General features: G+C 33.6%; 1 protein-coding gene across 1 annotated transcript in view; it reads left to right on the top strand.

The window, feature by feature from the left end:
- Window positions 1-18,947, top strand: part of LOC145687340 (tyrosine-protein kinase transmembrane receptor Ror2-like) — a gene marked incomplete at its 5' end in the record, with an annotated part of 897,387 nt that overhangs the window by 362,375 nt on the left and 516,065 nt on the right. Inside the window, one exon of the mRNA XM_081760797.1 lies at window positions 4,435-4,559. Within this exon, the coding sequence (XP_081616923.1) occupies window positions 4,435-4,559 (125 nt within the window). The remainder of the gene's footprint in view (window positions 1-4,434; window positions 4,560-18,947) is intronic.

Here is an 18,947-nt window from a genome sequence, read left to right as displayed (position 1 = left end):
GTTGCGGAGTATCAACATGTCCTCATACTAATATTGTCATGTCATGAAATTCCATAGAATATTATCTATTAGTTTTAAAGTTAGGAGGGTGTTTCAACATAAATGGTTCACCCTGTATCAATAGTATAAACCACGCTTGTCTAGGTTTACGAAACGCTTAATAGCTAAGATACTAAGCACTTTTCGACTCACCTTTTATGTAACTGATTTTCTTATTTACATGTCTCGTATTTATTGCTTAAATTTTACCATTAATATTTGAAACGCACTGTAGCTTATATATAACTTCAGTAATAATGGATACTCCTATTAAGTTTAATATTATATTATGGATAACGATATCCCTCTTACGCAAATGGATACACTTTTTTATTAATGAAATAAATTAAAATCTATACTCCAACATTTCCCATGAACAATATCATTTCGGCTGAAAGGGATTTATGATGAACCAAACGTGTTTGAATGATTATGGAAGAATTTATGGAATAGAAGTGTGGGAGGAAAATTTTTTTTTAAAGCACGAATACGACGTAGCCCAAGGTTGTATGACTTGGGTTTGAACCAGTCATCCTTCGATATGAGCGCTTTACTAGTGATCCGTAGTTCATCGACTCTTTATTAATAAAGGATTTATCTGTGTGTGTATATACACCTTTAAGGGGTGCATTCTGCTTTCTATGCAATTTATTGAAATCACTGAAACTTTTGCAGCCCATGAAACGGATTTTATCTAATATCATTTCAGTAATGTCTCGATTCTCGTAATTTATACAATACAAATTATATAATTTTACTGTTCTTTTCGTATCGTAGACATCATACAATAACATTAATATGGTGTGGTTTGCCAGCGACCTGTTCTGTACTTTGATAATTATCCATCTTGTGTCGGACTGTACCAGTTACTTCCAGGTACCATTCATCTTTCGTGGTGACTGTAAGCTGTCAGGGACTGTTATCTAAAAGCATATCATGAAAGCTAAATATATACTTTACTTGGATTACTATTGAATTTAAACTTTCAACATAGAAGGTAGCTCATGTTTGTTACGCATTAACGTTATCTTTTAGTCAATACGTCCATTAATGTCAAAATGTTGTAGGTATATACATTGCTTTGTTTTACAACAAGATATATAAAAATAGTCCCATCTATGTTTTCCACAGAGGATAAACAAAGTTAGTTTTTTGTATGACAGTGTCCAAATTCAAATCCCTTCATCAGCAATTGAGAGCTTTTATTTTATTTTTCTTTTCATTTATGAGACGAAGTAAATAGGGGAAGATGAGGTAATAAGAGACTTTCGAGGTAATAAGAGACTAAAGTAATTTAATATGTCAAAGTTTTCAAGTCACATTTCTGATTCTTTATGTATATATACTTTGTTACTGGGCAACACAATATAAAATTATTTTATTTTTTTCACAATGCATAGGAAGACTGCGAAAAAAATATTGTTTTAAAATTTCAGATGTTGTAACTTATTACCCCGTATGGAGTAATAAAATACGCTACTCATATTTCTTTCATGCTGTGTCTTGTTATTAAACTAGGATTACAAGGGATATGCCTAAAATGTACTCTATTGTTCTATCTTGTTTTACATGTTTTTATTCTGGCTACTTTTCTGTCAATTACCATGTGAAAACTAAAGTTAGTGAAAGTCGTATTGAAAGTTGAATATTTTTAATTACAAACTATACAAATTACAGTCTTTCATAATTTGTGAAGTTTTTCAGTTATTCTGAACATTTTGGAATTACAAAATTACACATTATAGTCATATAAACCTTTTTCTTTTATTAAATAAGTAGGGTGTACATCGTAAAACAACTAGTTATGCTACGGTGACTTCTTACACAGTAGGTTATACAAAATTAAATACGCTATACCAAACTGAAAAATAGCCTGCGTGAATATTTTAACAATAATTGAATGAAACTTTAAGCCCTAAAACAGAAAACAGTCCTAGACCAAAACGTTTTAAACCAAACATTATCTCTTTTTAACAGAATAAATCCTCTTAATATTTACAAGTTCTGCTCTTTTAACAATGAACGGATCATTTCCTAATAAAATTATAGGACCATAAGAGATAAACACTTTATTCACTTCCTGAATATCATCATGTTGAGGCCAGTGGAATTTTAATCTTCAGTTAGTGAACCTGGAAAGACCAAACGACTATCTCTTATTACCCCGACAAAACACGGAAATTGTGGTAATAAGATACACGCAATTTCTGGCAAGCTCATTTATCAGAAAAAAGGAAAGAAAGAAAGAAAAAGAAAAAAAGAAAAGGAAGAAAAACTGGAGCAATTACACTTTGAAGTATAATTACTATTATCAGTACAAATTTATACAAACATTTTTTTTTAGAAAATTTATAAGTTGTAAAAATAATTCTTTACGAAAAAGACTTACTTTGGGTACCTAAATTTTTGATAGACACTTTTTGGAAGCCAGAAAGGAAGGTAAATAAGTTGCCTAAAAGCAATGAACTTCTTTCAGGCTCGTACACAGAAATATACAGTAAATTGTGGATTTTTTTTTCGTTTTTTCTTATGAAAAAAAAACAAAGTACCAGTCATTTTGTCTCTTATTACCTCATATTACCTGATATGTTGGAACCCACATACAGTTTAAAATGAAATGGCATTTTAAAATTAAACAATTTATCCTTGTTGATTTACTTCTGGAAAATATTTTGCTTCTTACAATTGAATCACCCCACCAAATAATTTGATATGACATTTTTTTAATGTGCTGAGGTACCAGTGGAATCAAGTACTGTATGGATAATGATTGACACGTACTAAAAGGCTTATTTCTCCAGTGCCTAAGTGATGGCTATAGTATACTGGACAACTAGTTTCTGAGTGGAACAATGCTGTAGTCCAGGAACATTACAGCTCTTGAGAATTTAGTTATATTTTTAACGTCAGGTCTCTTCCACTTTGATCTTTTAAAATTTAATGTTCTAACACTTTTAAAGAAAAAAGAAAATAAAGAGGTAATTCTAGCACGATTATATTCTGTAAGCTTAAATACATAGATGGATGTTAAATTGAGCAGGATAGAACCCTCTTTCTTGGTTTTGTCTGTTGTACATACGAGTCAATTTTAAAAACGAATTTCCTCTAAAATCCATTTTCAAAATATGTTTTAAATGACTGATACAATTTGTAAGCAGTATCCTGTAAATTAAAGAGAAAGTTACGTAGATTTCTCCTCAATAGTAGAATTATTGAGTCATCTATCTATACTATTATAGCGAGTGTTTCAGATAAAATTCTCAGTGCTTATAAATCACAAACAGTTGGGATTGTGATTTATGAAGATGAATCAAAAAATGATATAGGGAAATGTCATGGAACGCATCGGATGGAATGTTTTACTTGTTTTACAGAGCCTAAGGTCACCTGACAAAACTTTTAGGAAATGGTCATTATTTACTATAATACCAAGGGTGAAAATATCTCCCCAGGTTTCCTAAATGATCCCTATATTCCAAATTTGTGTTACGTACACGAATATAAAGCAGGACATAATTATTACGTATTATATATATATATATATATATATATATATATATATATATATATATATATATATATATATATATATATGAATTTCTCATTAAGGGCAAACTATTTCAAGAATTGTAATGAATTTTTGAAATAATGGCAAGACATTATTTGCTCCAGGATTACGTTTATTTTTTTTCATCGGTACTAGGTAAAATCCATATTTACATATTAGTACATGTTTATTTTGAACTGTCTATCTTGTTTAATGATCTTCATGAAATGAGACAAATTTTACAGTTTTCGGATACCTATGTAGCAGCAATTTAAGTAGGTCTCAACGATAGGAAACACATTTAGCAAAAGCTTACTTTAGCAGATTAATGATTTCCATGAAATCAAGTTGATATATGACTTAGATAGCTTCTGATTGTGGAAAAAATATCGGCGAATCCTGGAAAGCTCATCTCGGAGAAGATAACGGTTCTATTAGTAAATGATAGCCTACACAAAGAAATGTAACGTTGGAAGAGTCTCCTTTGTCATCTATTACACACTGGTCCGAGTTGGAAATATGTAATTATGATACGCTTAAAGCAACACTGATAGTCATTTCATGTAAGTTGTTTTGAAAAATATATAACAATGTAAGAAGTTTTAATAAGTAATATTATAATGGTTTTGTACTTAAGCGTATTGTAAATTTCCAGGAATTTTTATCTAATTTATTGCAATACACTACCTTAATTATATATTTAGTAATAGAATATACAGTATATATAATATTGACGTGATATTGTTATAATATTAAATATAGTATATTTAGTAATATTAAATATTTAGTTCTAAATAATATGAGAAAATACTATTGTTTGTGTAATATTGCTGTATCTTCCGTTGCAGAACCCGCGAAAGTGACTGAATTTCCCAGAGAACATACTGTTCGATATGGGACGCCGTTGGAGCTTCAGTGTGTTGCTACTGGAAACCCAATTCCAAAGATTTCCTGGTTTCGGAACGGCGAGTTGGTAAGTGCACAGATATACAGCTTTGAATTTTTATGTGCATGAAGTATCTCGGTGAAATTTCTGTGGATATTTTCTCAAATATAGTATTTTATTTAGAAATGGTCAAAAGCAAAGTAAACTACGTATTGAACCAGTTTGCATCCAATATGTCAGCAGATAAATGTCTCCAATTCGATTACAACCCTCCGCGCTGGTCTAGTTGCTATTGCGTACATATTTTGTGCACATATTCCGCGATCAACTTCCGGTGGAACAGCATTGAACGCATTACGGTGGTTCGAATTCCACCCTAAACTCTAGGTTCATATTTCATATAACCTCATTGTTGGAAAGATACTATAAATGTTAGCAACAGCAACTTTCAGTCTGATTAGTTTAGTCATTTTAATGCTCCGTGACGTCGTAGGTTCAGTGAGACAATGCGAGCAGCAAACTGTATCTCACCACTGTCTTTTATCAACATCTGCTTGCACTGCCCCCATAGTCTTGGTGATGCACATTCGTAGGACGATCAACTCTAACATTACCAACAACAACAACATTATTTATTTTCCCTATGACCAAATTGTGATTCAAAGTGAAATTAAGACATTGTCATTACGTAAAATCATTGCTAAAACTTTTTTGCTATATTGGCTCCGTATTTATTCCTTGTCGTGACGATTCCCCTGTTCGTCAAATTCGTGTATTTTCCCAACAAGAGAAACGTCATCATGGCTTTTCCCGTAACAGGTCTGGTCTTTGTTAACGGTACAAAATCATAGTGAATAAAGTAGATGCATTTTCTACCACATTTAAATATTGCACTATTAATAGAAACCCAGAGCTATAATTTAATTTCAGCTACTGGAACAACCTATGAGTAAGTACAGTAAACATTGTGAATATGTTCCATTGCATTCTTCTACTGGAGAATACAAGTGTAACATTAGGCGGTAGAAATAGTCATGGTTTTCCTCTTTCAGTACTAATGACATCGTACTCATCAGTTACTAGGATACATATTAGAAGACAAAGCTGAAAGATCTCAAAAAAATCTTGCTTTTGATTTGCAAAAACTGGAAGATATCAGGAAATGATTATCTTTGATTGGTTGAACAACTGTCAACGATACTTAAGGGAATTTTTGTAAACCATTTTTCTTAAATAAAAATTAAGTTTCCTTAACAGCTTTCCAGTAAAATTGCTAATGATTACTCAAAACTGAAATATTATGTTCATTAGTTGTTAGTAACAATGACAAACATTTTAATGGTTAATTAATTAAGCATGTTCGTTTAATTTCCTAATGTAAGGGATTTGATATAAAATTGCTTATTTCGGCCACATTTGTTCATAGGTATAAAGCAAATTAAGGGAATTTTTGAGATCTAGCTTAAAAATTGCACAAATTTCACATGAATTAAAATTAGATAGACTAGTAGTCATAGAATAAAACTTTCCTATATATTATAGAATAATAATTGAAACTGGAATGAAACTCTCTGAAAGAATTAGAAGAATGTACAGTAAAGGAACCTTCTGTAGGCATGCAAGAACAAAATTGAAGATGAATGTGAAAACCAAAATACATTTATTTTTAATTCCCATTTTCTTTAACGTGCCAAACAGCAGTATTATTTGACAATACAAATTGCAAATCAAGAATTACTTTTAAAAATGCTCACGTTTAAGCGGAATTAACAAAGTAGGCAAGGATTTCATATAATCCAACCAACTCGGAATAAAATACACATTATTTTTCTCTCATCTAAAATCTGAAATATAATACACACACAAGACTTAAGACTGGAGCTTTATCGTTTTGTTTACCTTTATTGTTTTTGTTCCCAATTCATAGAGAGCCAAGGAGTTCACCTTTAGACTCTTCTTCATGAATTTCGAACAATAGCCACGAGTTGAAAATCATAACGGGCGAAAGCCACGATGGGTAAATGCCACGCAACGGCCACATTACACTATAAAATATAATCATATGTCAGCATGGTCATTTTGTTTCATTTTAAAATATTGTTTGTTTTTTTTTTTTTGGTTTTTTTTCGTTATTAAAGAGTAAATTTGCATATTTAAAAGTTCTAGGTTCTAAAGCTATATAATTTTACAATTTTAATATATGGTTTCTGTAATACCAGATTTTTTTTTAAATGCTATATACGTAATTAAAAGCAAAAACCATGTCGTATCTTTTGCCCATATTTTAGTTCATAAGAAAACTTACGTATTACCGTGGACAATATTTTTCATATGTTCCTCTCTATGCATGATATTCCTCTTCGTATTCGATATTGGATACAAGTAAATAACACAAATAAACACACAAATAAAAACTATGCAAATCCCTACTTTTTTAAGGATATATACTGTAGTTCCCTAAACTATCCCATTTGCTGCCTAGAATGCAGGAATTACTCGTATACAAAATTACAATGTTCTGAGTCTAATAATTTCAGAGATCTGGCGAATATATATATGGTGTTACAAAATACATGTTACACTACTTGGGAGGTGATTCCACAATTAAAAGGAAGGACAAAATGTCATGTAAAAATGTCGAAAGTGGCACGGTTTGTGAGTGGAAGGCATCCGAAAATAGCCACATACCATGCTTAAAGTACAATAACGGAAGAAGTAATAGAAATAGCAATGCCGGATTTTTTTTTTTTTTTTTTTTTTTTTTTTTTTTTTGTCAAAGGAAGTCTTACTGACAAATACAATGGTGTAGCAATTGAGCCCAAGTTTAAACTGAGCAAGGAAACTTTCAAACAAAATGGGGAACCTCTTATAGAAAATACAGGAAGTTGAAGAAAAATGAACCACGTAATGTTGAGATCGGAATCTATAACGAGAAGTGGGTTTCTGTCATCGATTCAGCGTTCCAAGGATAGGTTCTATCTTTTCCATTAACTCTTTATTCAAATGAGCAATGGTTCAAATTAGTTCTTTCCGGTCTCAACGTTTATTGCCGTAGAGTAAAAACGGTAACAGATAGCAAAAAGCGGCTTTTACAAACGGTTCAGTGTCTCAAGGTAACACATCATGACCATCATGAACAGTCTACCAATGCCTGAAGTGGTTCACACTTAATATTACGTCCGGTTTCAATATTGATTTCCACAGAACAAAAACGATAAGAGATATCGAGAAATAGTTTTCTGCTGCAATTGATTTATTGTCCCAAGAATACGTTCTATATTTTTCGTTAACCCTCCACTCAAACCAAAAATGATTCAGATTACCCATTTCCAGTTTCAACACTTATCACCATAGAACAAAAATAGTAATAGATAGCAGCAAGTCGTTTTGTGCAATCGATTCAGTGTTTCAAGAGAGCATTCGTTATAACCACTGGCCGCGGTGTCTCAATGGTAGAGCGTTCGCCTCTGCTGTGTGGGGTCCCTATTTCGATCCTAGTTCGCCCCCAAATGGACTTTGTGGTGGACAAACACCGTGTGCGTGGGTTTTCTCGGGGTTCTCTCATTTCCTCTCACTTTATCAACTCCACTATTGCATTCATTTCTCATCATCACCGTACCCTTTAGCCTAGCCGGCATAATCGTGGGTCGTAAATCTGATAGTTTTAACCCGCAACACTGCCAAAAAATGGACGTGGTTGAAATTTGCCAGTACTTCCGGTTTCAGTATTGAGTTTTATTTGAGATCAAATATGTAAAAGATATCGAAATTCTTTTTCAATTGATTTAGTATCCCAAGGATAGGTTTCATCTCCGTTAATCCTCTATTCAAACCAAATGTGGTTTAACTTAACTATTTCCAATTTCATTCTTTATCACCATTGAACAAATTATTAAGAGATAGGGACTAATGGTTTTTTGATATGAATTCAGTGTTCGAGGAGCAGGTTCTCTCTTTGATCTTAATCTATGGCAGCCAGTAGTTACAGATGTACTACATCAAATTTGAGTATTTAATTCCCATAGTTTATATCTGTCGTAGTTTTACACTGTGAAACGAAACCCACTTATTATTATTATTATTATTATTATTATTATTATTATTATTATTATTATTATTATTATTATTATTATTATTATTATTATTATTGTTATCTTGTAGCCGCAACACCTAGCAAAATCCTAATTAATATTTATTGTTTTAGATTTTTCCTTATTTTCTTTGCACTGCCAGTGGGGTGTACTTGATGTGTGCAATTTTGTGTCTATCCGGTATGTTGTGTTAAACACTTGCGTAATTATCCAAGAATAACCTGATTAAATTTACCCAACTTTATTTTTTTTTCGTTTCTGACGTTTCCTTTGTGTTTTCGTGTGCACAATACGTTCGTTTGATCAGTTCGAGGCGACCAGAGTGAACCTCTCTTCAGAAATCTCATTTCAGTGACTAAGTTAAACTGATTTCCCTGTGTTGAATGTGCGAGGAACGAGGTGATAGATGTCCTTTTCCTCGCAATTAATTTACTTCTATTTGTGTGAATTGATGCGCGTAAATTAGGTTGATCGTGGTTGACGAGATGACGATGGGAAAGTAGTTGGGTACATGATGTTTAATGAATCACTTTTGACTGTAGCTATGCGAACGTCAAACTTAATTTTGTCTGCAAGGAAATAACTAGCTGGTAATTAAAATTATGATTGATAGCAATTCCTATAAACAACGTTATGTGAGAAAACAATGTCACTTCGTTTCCACATGAGTATCAGTAAATGCGGTTGTATCAAGAAATTGTGATATTTATTTTGTATACAACTGTGTGGAATTAAAACATATAGATACAATCTTCATTCTTTCCCATTTACTGAAATTTATTCATGATTTTATTCTTGTGATTTTTTTTTTTAATCTTGTGTGGCTCATAGCGCTTACGTATCTATGTAACGTACTGAGTGTTATGAAAAGAAAGGACAATCTTCAGGGAGTTGATTCTCTACAGAAATATAAGTACAAAAGCTGTAATAAACATTGTCGAAATGTCAGATCACGTGAAGTTAAAAATCAAAAGCGAAGATGATGTTTAATTAACGAAATAAATTTGTGTTAAACTGTAGATAAAGTGCCAGGACGGAAGGGATTCATAAAGTCCTCAATAATATTTTGTGAAGAAAGAAATGGTATATCTACTTTCAGAAAATTGTTGTTTCCTAAAGATTTTATCCTTAACTTATTTTATAAACAGATTGTTTTTAACTGTCGTTGATAGTCCATTCGTTCCAGATGTATATAGCTGCTAGACTGACAGTTTTCCTTGTGGTAGTTCGAAAACAAAATTATTTTCGCCTCATATTTATTATATCGATTTGTTCTATCTGCTTACAATATCTTAAATTGAAAAATTCTATATTTTTGCTGCAGTTGTAAATAAGAATATGCTTTATACTGTAATTTGTGCATATGAGTTTTTTTTTTCTTTTTTTTTATTTCTGAAAGTATATGTCAAAGTTTTGTGATGTTTAGCTTATGTATACCAAACATGCTTTCACATCCAGAAACAAATATTTGGAATTTATATGCAAGCAGACTTTAATTTGTAGTTGCTGATATTTTCATTGTAAATTCATTCTCAGCTCGAAGTGTATTTGCCCTCACTATATTCGTAGTAGTGCTTAAACTTTATTTAAATTCGTAAGTTTTTACTGTTCCTTTTCACCGAAGCTATATAAATTTACTTTCAATGGCAAATCAAAGGGCACAATGAACGACTCCATGAATAAGAACTGATGCAAAAGTAAATTTAGGAAAGCCTCTATTTATTTCCGGATTCATATTTCCCTATGCATGAAAGATACTAAGTACACATAACCGAGACGCGTAAACCTTGTAAAATTCCAGTATATATTGGTTAATACTTGTAAATCCTGAAATTTGTGGAATAAAGTAAGAATTGTGTAGTATAATTTATTTAAGTCCTTGGTTTATTGCTCTTTGTTCTATTAATAAGAACGATTCTCAGTTGTTCAATCTTACCAATGACACAGTTAAGAATTATGATTGCCATTTGCTTCTGCTACCAATTTTCTCGTAGACGTCTTCTTTATGAATATTGTAATTTATGATTTCCCAGTTCGCGATCCAGAAATTGCAAAGTAGAAGTTGTTGTCTCGTAATTCTTAAACTAGAATATATATATATATATATATATATATATATATATATATATATATATATATATATATATATAACTTTACGACATGAAATACATAGAGGTTCTATTACAACGAGCCGCCTTTAAAACTACTAGTCTCTTTATTACATGGTAATGTGTGTCATGATCATTTTGTTGTCTTTACGGCAGGTATAGACACACAGACAGACGTGTTGATGTTAGAAGAGATTGATTTCAGCGTGTACCAGCGACTTTCAATACTTCATACACCAGCTAAAAAATAAAAATAATAAACTCTGGAAATGACAGTAAAGAGTATCACGCGACATATATATGGATGATATGTGAATAATCGCCGTTAAAGTCGTCGTTACACGTTAAGACGTTAACGGATTGAATCTATTAGGGAACTCCGCTGAGATAATCGATTTGTCTATCTATTACAAAGAAAACAATAGAAATCGCTTATATGCATGGGATATAGTCACCATTGTTCCTTAACATGTTAAAGGATTGAATACAATAAAGAAGTCCGCCGAGATAGTCGCTCTAGTTATCTACTGCAAAAAGAATCGCTTACGTGAATGGGGTAATCGTACGGAGTAACGGACGAATGGACGTACGTTCTAACAACACAATGTTATGAGTATCGTTGATGCATAGTCGAGAATATGCTATTAATAGTTTTGTGCGAAATACCGAATGACTGTCATCAAGATAGCGATCGTTGTTGGTATGCGTTGGTTTGAGCATATTACGTATTCTACTTAGTCCTATGCCATCATATATTTTCCAGGTAGATGGGTGTATGATATTGTTACATCCTGTGAATCAATTTTTGTTACGAAGTCGTTCAAATAAATATGATTGGGAGTTAGTGAGTTAATGGTTAAAATTTATGATCGCATCTTAGGCCAGGGAGACATGATTTATTTCAGCTTAGGAGATCTTTTACAAGAACAGTGATGCTAGTAAACTATCATGTAACTATGCGTTTACATGCAGACTCATTCTTAAGATAAAAATTAGCAAAACCGCGGACATATTTTGATAAAAGTTCAATGTTCCACTGTTATAAAAGTATGTAATTATCTTGGAACCATACACGGTGGACCATTGTCTTCAAATGTCCTTGAACTTTTAAACTAATAGATAGAAGCCCACAAATTTTGCACCGTGCAAATATCGGCATGGGACATTGTCCAATATACTTTGTAATACTACTCGATTAACAATGTTCCCAACCCAACACAAAGTTATGTTTTTTTAACGATACAATCAGATTATTGCAGAGTTCAAAACTACATATTAAATGAAAACAAACTTTCCTATTGTTCAGTGTTGTAAACTAAGGATGCTACAGTAGCACAAACGTTCAAAATCTGGAGGTATCTATAACAGTAATAATGCAAGTGAGAAGGACGGGATAATGTACATCCAAAGTACTTAATGTCGAGTGTTACGGTCATGATACGAGCTATTTCGAATAAACATAAAATAATTGAAAGTGTGACAGTTTTCGAAAGGCTTTGTTTCGAAAAAGTGCTTAGATAACTATCACGTCTAATTACTAGATGGTTCTCAATAAATGTGAAGATCATAAGGCTGTTACTTCAAATTGCTCCAGAGATATGAAAAACATGAGTAGAGATTGCTATACTGCTTAAAATGCTATATTTCTTGGACATTTTTTTAAATATTGTTGCTTTCCTTTGTTTCTTTAGCACTATAGCAACAGATTTGGTAGTTGTAATTATAACAACTCGCAATTGCATGCTTGTAAGCAGTATTGCAAACTTTTCCCATGTTTATCATATATCCAGAACGGTTTTAGATATCAAACTAACCTTTGGCTAGCTGGGGGCTCCGTCCTCACACCTTCGTGTTTGCTCGGCCTTCGGCCTCGCATCTTTTATGTATCACCTCGTACATTTGCTCTTCTTATTTACTGAATTTGTCAAGCTGGGGGCGTCGCCCGCACATCCCAGTCTTTGCTTGGCATACAGCCTCGCACCTCTTAAACCCACAATTCTATTGAAATGTTTCGTATTTCAACTATCTAAAAGATAAGATTTTATATCCCAAGAAAACGCCTATTTAAATAACACGGGGATTTCTTCATCCCACCTTTAGACCCTTAAAAATTAAAATATTCACTTTTGGCAATTTTCCTGTAGGTTAGTCCCAGAAGGCTACAATCATGCTAAATTTCATCATTCTAGTGCTGCCGGAAGTGTTTAAACATTTTGGGGTATAGAAGACGTCTGGGAAAGATTTTTCAGTTCCCCATAAAAACCACTCTAGATTTGGAAATTTTTACTTTTACTGATTTATTTAGGTAATGCTAACAAAAACGTACAAGCATATCGAATTTCACGTTTGTATTCCAATTCCAAGTAGCCCCCCCAAAAAAGAACCATTTAAATAGCATGAGGAAATTCTTCATCCCCGCTTTAGACCCCCTAAAAATTGGAAATATGCATTTTTGGTAATTTTCCTGTCGGTTAGCGCAAAAGCTACAATTATGACAAATTTCAACTTTCCACGTCAACCGGTAGTACCTCTTTAATTTATGTCAGTTCATATAGTTTTATATATAGTCTGTTTATTTCAAGAACCACATTACTCAAAATTCCTAACTTTTCAGGGGAAGCGTTTAAAGTTTCGAAACGCAATGTAAACAAATGGGCACAAGAACGATGAAAAAGTGCTCTCTAGCGCCCAGTTTGGAAGCACACCTGTGAAATTTTTACCAGAGATAGACATTAAGATTAGCTTTCATTTTCTGCCCATAAGTCAATAAGGGCGATTTTTGAGTTATGCCGTTAAACAGATGATATATAGTAATTCGGGGGAAATTGATCATAGGGGTGAAGTGAATAGAATCAAGGTTAGACATATGTGGCAACAAAGTATGATCGACGCTGACTTTGCAAAGCCCCTGTGTCTGCAGTATTGAGTCTGGGACTGACGAAGAAGCTAGTGTAAAGGGGAAAGAAGCGAACTATTGAATGCAGCGAGCACGGACAGCAGGGAATGTGAGTAGATTTGTAGCCCTTTTGTTGCTATTCTAATATGCAACAGTAAGAAACTGGGGTAATTGTTTCCTGAAATAATCGTGTTGTACCCAGTACATCCACAGCAACATGGGGCCACTATTAGATACGCATATATATGGATGTGCCTTAACATAGTGGAAACTTAAAACTACAAAACATGTTTTGAAAAAAAAATGACGAGGCGGGGTGAAGTGACTAATATATTTTGGGCTGATGTGAATAGTCCTGTTATCATTCAACGTATCATTAATCATTCCATATATACAATATGGACCAAAGAACGTATCTACACCTAACTGTTCCTTGTGTGTCCTCCAAACCTCAGTCTGGTATAGAAGAAACCTGGATTCAAGACCTATTGGCAACTCAAATATTTTGCTGCTTCTTGTAAGGTCAAATAATTCAATGTCCCTGAGACGGTACTTTGGACACGATCTCGGGTTGGTATGTCTATTTGCTTCTTAAGTATTTCTACAACAATAGCTTGTGTACCTTTACATGATGCCCGTGTTCTTCGTTAGCTGTATACTCATTATTTAGTAGTTTATATCTTGTTATTTGCATTATGTCAAGGACACTTCTTCTCACCACTTCACCCCATATGTGTATTCACTTCACCCCCACGTGTGGGGTGAAGGGAATAATTTACCTTGTATGATTCATTTCTTTCCGTACGTTACTTGAGACACGATATGAACCATGCTTGTGTTTTCAGAATGCAGAAGGTCTGTCCTACTCATATGTAATTGTCAATCAGCCATGATACCATTTCTGTGTAAGATTTTTTCACTTTCATGCTTACTATGTTCATTTCCCTCCGAATTACTCTAGTTAGAATTTGTGTAAATGACACTATGATATTTATATATTTTGAAAACTATCCATTTGATTGTGTGGTGTTTATACAAGCACTTTCTCGAAATTAGGTCTTTTGAAGAAAAAGTCAAATTGTCTATCCCTTGTAACTTTCTTCCTACTTAATCAAAATACATTTTTCTATGATTATAGTGCTCGATATTAAAACACTGTGGATGTGCTTTTACCCCGTCTTGCTCATTTCCGTTATTACAGTTGTAGAATCATCCAAGTTTCGTTGTTTTTCAATAATTGTAGTATTATATGTTTTCGTTTGGTATGTGGATTTGAAACATGTAATCACCTGGGAGTTTTGCTATGGGAATGTAATGTGAAGTACTCACCAACTACGTCTATAAAAATTGTTGTGGAAGTACCGCAGGATTCTGAAACTTGGATGTATGGATAGGGCACATACTAGTTCCTAAGTGAAGTTTTGACCCGAATACGGTAGGCCCGTAGTAAAGCATTTGTGTACCCAGGTTGGTCTATAGTTTTTTGTCTTATCTTGGTGTAAATACTCACCTCCCGAAAGTTGTCGGTGTTGTTTTCAAACACCTTTATATATATATATATGCACGTGTAAGAAACTTAAAATATTCCCTGAAACTATACATTGCAGCAATGTATTCAGTGAAATATAGAAATTAATGTAAAAATTTAAACACTTCTTCCAACCTCATCCTTTGTTACAGGATAACATGCAGCAAGACGTTATCAATTCTTCTTTTATGTTTGTTGTCCTGTCAGTAAGTCATATTATATTTGGAAAAGAATCTCTCGGCAGCAACACTCGAGACTGGTAAGCATATTGAATGTAATGAGCTGACAGAAAAAGACCTGTGGTAACTTTTAAATTGTTTAACATTGATGCAATATCAACTTTCTTATTCTCACTGTTGGGAAATTCAATAACCTTACTTTTAAATTCGCGGTAAGCAACCAACAGATCATGAACACTTTCACCACAAAAGACAATCAAAGAGTTAAACAACAGTTCAAATTTATTGATGTCTACATCTTTATGAAGTGAAACACTTTCTGAATTAAATAACTCGCAGAGCTTTTCGTAAACTCTCCACACAGAATTGTCGTCACTTGCTTGCATGTAACTTTGAAGCTTTACTAATACTTTTGACACGCAGGCTTTCAAATTTACTTCAACTTCAGCCTGGTGAAGAGCTCTTTCTTTTTTTTTTTAATTAACTGCAGTAGCAGGCCCAAATTTTCCTGATTAAGCTAACTATAATTTATTTCGCAAGTTTTTCGTTTTCCCGACAGTAAGGTCAGCATAAGATAAGCATAAGTCGTACGTACGGGGCACAAGTACAATATAGATGCTGTCTCGGGGTTGAACGCAAGAAACATACGTACAGAACGTATAGTGCATACTTCTTGAAATTATGCTCCGTCCTGATAGCCAGTGTGCGCCATTATTATTAACCCATATGCTACATACGGTCCTGACGTCATAAAGCTAGATATCACCTCCGTATATACTTGTTACTGCAGATGACGTCACATGACTGACGTCATTGCACTTATGTGAACAGTATGTATAACACATACTTTTTCAGCTATACATTTGCTGCAGGATGTTATATACGGTTGTACGTTGTCCAGAAACTACAGGAATTACGAATTTTTTTTTTTTTTTTATTTCATTCGCTCAGCCGCGTTACTGTCAGCCGGTGCCTTGAGCATTCAAAACCGGCGAAGTATCATCATTGCGAATGATTTCTCTTTTGGGTTTATTTATTTCATAATTTTGAAGAAGGAAAGGGAAGGGGAAAAGGACGTGAAACCTAAACAAGGGATTGGACAAAAAAAAAAAAAAAGATGAAACGAACAAAAAACAAAAAACAAAAAAAAAAAATAACTAAACTTAATATTTGCTTAACTCTACTCTCATTTCTAGTCTTGTGAGATTTTGTGTGTTTTTTTGTTTTATTGAGTTTAAGTTTGCGTTTAATTTTGTTACGTGTGTGTTGTTTTGAATGTCGTATGTTTTGTGTTTTCGTGTTTACCTATTGGTCATCTTCTTCTTTCTTCTTTTCTTCAGGTTTTCACTCTGTATGTTTGGTTTCTCTGGTTTCTGCCTGCATTTCTCTCCTGTGTGTTCTATTTCACATTTGCACTATTTACACTGGCTTTTCACCTTTATATTTTACCTCTTTTCACTATCCTGCATCAACACTACACTACACTCACTATTGACACTGACTGCTTTTGATGAAATCACTAACCTTCACCAACTAGTACTTACACTATGAAACACACACGCTACACTTACTTTTATCTAAATTTTCACATTTTCAAAACTTTTAATTTTCTGATGCTTCTATATAAGCGTTTCCTGTTACTTTTGCTTTGATGCTTTAGTGTTCTCAGTTGCGTATCAATGCCAGTTTCCACCCATTTGTGCTGGCTTGAGGTCCAGGGCCCACTCAGAGCACTTAGTGCAGGCCCTGGTCCGTTTTATCCTTCGGCCGGCACGCCCGGGATGGGCCGTCCTATTGGCGAGAGTTGTTCTATTATTTATCTCTGAGACACTATCCTCGCTTCACCTCTACTCATGCACTCACGCAACATTCACTCTTGCACCGGAGTAGGAATTACGAATGTAACCTTCATTTTTAAGTACGCCACCTACACTTTTTTTTCTCAGTGTAGAGTCGCATGATGATGCATTAAACTAATGCTATTGGCCAACAGCCTGTGGCCAGTCTATCTCACATCCCTTCGTCCCGGAAGCAGTTGAGCTTTCTCTTCCCTTCTTTCTTTCTCCAGGGAAGTTTCACTAGGTGCCCCAAGGTTGATCGATTTTGGCAGGATTTCATTTTTAAAATACTGTATATTCGTCACTTGATGGTGCATTAGGTTCTATACTAACATTTAGAAGTTTCAAGCTTATTAGTAAGTGCGCAGAATGTAATCTTTGGTTTATTTTCTTAATAGTTCACTTTCTGTTGCAATGTCTTACTTTGTTGTGAAGGATTTTTAGAATATAATTTGGTTCTTTCCTCATCTGGACGTACTCTGTGCTGTATTAAGTGAACATTCCTATCTTTCTCATACACTAGACAACATAACCCTATAGGAAAACATACTCGTAGCTACATATGTACACGGTAAATATAACTTTCATGCATACGGGATTGTAATTAGTCTGAAGCATAAATAAATAAGTAGGGTAAATTTTCTAAGTGTCGACAGACAAACAGTGCTGCATAATGACACAGGAAAGAATCGTTTTCATTTTTACGTTTCTCCTTTTTTTTTAATTTCCCTAAGTTCTTTTTTTTTTCATAATATCTTGCCGTTTTCAAATACCTAACTTACGATAAACAATGTTAACATAGTTCCCAAAACAACTCGATTATATACGTACATAAGTATACTCCTACACAGACTTGTCACTAAATTCCACGAAAAGAAAGTAAATGTTATTTTAATAAATTCAAATAAATGCAGAATTAATTTTACATCACCATCTTCTGATATAACATATAAGTGCTTGTCTCTCCATAAATTATGAAGATTTCTTACATCAGTGTTAACATCGTTTATTGTAAGTTAGGTATTTGAAAACGGCAGCAAGATATCACACACATACACACACACACAAAAAAAAAAACTCAGGGAAAGTAAAAAAAAGTAGAAACTTAAAAATGAAAACGATTCTTTCCTGTGCCATTATGTCGACTGTTTGTTTGTTTGTTTGTTTGTCGACTGTTTCAAAGTACGCAACACTGTTTTAAAGTATGACATAGTACGCATTGGTGCTGTTAGAGAGAAACTTCTCTAACAGCAGCAATGCGTACTTTGTCATACTTTAAAACGGTTACTGTTATTTTTGACTGAAGTAGCTGTATCCTGAAAACTACATTTCAAATTGAATAAGAAATCACGACGGCTTGTAAATTTTAAGTTCTCTCTCTTTTTTTTTGGGGGGGGGGGCTCTGGTATCTGAAAAACTTCTTTAGCAAACTTCAAAATTTTCGCACAATTTGCTAACTCAGTGAAGTTTCTTGTATTTGAAATTTCTTACCTGGCATTCCATGAATTAACATTACTAGAGATTACACTGAAGGACACTATGGCTCAGTAGTAGGGCGTTCACCCTTCTCCTGTGGGTCTCGGGTACGTTACAGGCCATGTGAGTTTGATGGTCAACTTCGTGCTCGTGGGTTTTCACGGAGTTCTCTCGTTTGCTCTCTAGTTCTTATTTCAACAATTATTTCATAATCCTTCACTTTCATTAATCATTTGTTTCCTTTACCCTACACTGAGAAAAATGTATGTGGCGTACGTAAAATCGTATGTTACATTTGTAAATCCTGTAGTTTTTTGACAACGTACAACAAACATAACTGAAAAGGCATGTTTTATGTA

The sequence above is a fragment of the Thermobia domestica genome, chromosome 6, assembly GCF_964235325.1.
Source record: "Thermobia domestica chromosome 6, izTheDome1.hap1.1, whole genome shotgun sequence".
Classification (NCBI taxonomy): Eukaryota; Metazoa; Arthropoda; class Insecta; order Zygentoma; family Lepismatidae; genus Thermobia; species Thermobia domestica.
This window is presented reverse-complemented; position numbering and strand designations above follow the sequence as displayed.